At 41.2% G+C, this 1500-nt stretch overlaps 1 protein-coding gene across 1 annotated transcript; it reads right to left on the bottom strand.

Moving 5' to 3' along the window:
• Positions 1 to 324: 324 nt before the first annotated feature.
• LOC127802672 (uncharacterized) lies at positions 325 to 1173 on the bottom strand. The gene has a single exon (XM_052338623.1). It carries the CDS (start codon positions 1162 to 1164, stop codon positions 511 to 513), a length of 654 nt encoding a protein of 217 aa, XP_052194583.1. The 5' UTR covers positions 1165 to 1173; the 3' UTR covers positions 325 to 510.
• Positions 1174 to 1500: the final 327 nt, after the last annotated feature.

Raw genomic sequence — 1500 nt, 5'->3', positions numbered from 1 at the left:
CATAAATGAGTCTATTTATGAATTATTTGTAAACTTTTAATCGAGTATATTCACGAGTTTTTGATTGAACCTATTCACTAGTCTCTAATCAAATATTTTCCCGAACTTAACGAGTCAAACTTTAATGATTTTAAGTTTAGCTCATTTATAAATTGAGCATCAAAGTTTAAGGACAACTTGTTTAGGTTAACAAACAAATTCTAACGAATTTTTGTAAAGTAGAATGCCAAGTTGCTCGCAAATGGTCAACTCTTTTACAACCCTATAAAAAGGGGACGGGACAAGAAGATTGTGTGATGAAGAATGCGTCATGGGTAAAAAAAAAAAAAAAATTCCTGACTAAAAGGAATGAGGATGGTGTTGGATCACATGGATGACTATTTTAACATCAAATAGTAGTAAATTTGATCATGAATGATCAATTAACAGCATACAAAATTAAAAGAAATAAAATAAAATAAAGTCGACCCACATAAATAATAATAATAATAGTGAAACCGCATATGGATCCTAAAGCTTGAGCTTCCTCTTGCATTTGACCTGCTGAATGGCCTGGGTGGTGATGTTGAAGGTGCTGGTGCAATTCATCTTCACAATCACATGTTTCCTTATCACCTTCAGTATCTTCACCTTCCCCCCCACTCTCGTCAAGCTCCCAATGCTCATCACCCCACCCTTCCCCCCTTCTTCACTTCCCAATCCAATTAGGTTCTGACCCAGCTCGTCCGTCATCATCAGATCCACCGTCACGTTCATTCTCTCCGTCCGCCGGGGCTTCGACACCCCCGCCGGGCTCCTCACCTCTCCCACCACCTTCGCCCCGTAGTACAGCTCCGACGTCGCGCTGCCGTGCTCGAACGTTGCCGCGTTCGGATTCTTCACCGATACGTCCACCGTCAACGTCATGTTCGACCCCGGCCGCACCCTGGCGCTGCCGTTCACCAGCTCCAGCTTCTCCACCCTGATGCCGTTCATCTTTATGATCGGGTCTTTGATCCGGAACACTGTCAAGATCAGGACTACGACTACTATGGCTTCCATCAGCAGAAGGGCGGCGATGCAGCCACAGCACCGGATGCATTTCTTTCGACGGATTTTGCTTCGGTCAAAGGTGGCCTCTTCGCCGGAGGTTGTGAGCCGTTGGGGTGGCCCCTTTTCCGCCATGGCTGGACCTTGCGTTTTGAGGTTTGGAGCTGGTTGTGAGGTTCATTTAATATATACAAGCAGTTTTGTTTTCTTTTTTTTTTTTATTTGGATGAATATAATATATACAACTATATATAACAACTGCTAATGCGGCTATTAGAGTAATCTGGCCCTCTAAGTTGGTTCGGTACATATTGTTGACTTCCGGATACAACAAAGTTTGAAATTTTGCATGGAAATTGATATTTTATAAAATTTAAACATAAAAAAGATAGTGAAGAACAGTATGGTACTAAATAATTATAAGTCATTGTATAATATATGAAATTAATTATGCTTATAATTAAAGCACAT

Source organism: Diospyros lotus, chromosome 5 (assembly GCF_014633365.1).
Source record: "Diospyros lotus cultivar Yz01 chromosome 5, ASM1463336v1, whole genome shotgun sequence".
NCBI lineage: Eukaryota > Viridiplantae > Streptophyta > Magnoliopsida > Ericales > Ebenaceae > Diospyros > Diospyros lotus.
Note: the sequence above shows the minus strand (reverse complement) of the source record. Positions and strands in the feature narration are given on the sequence as shown.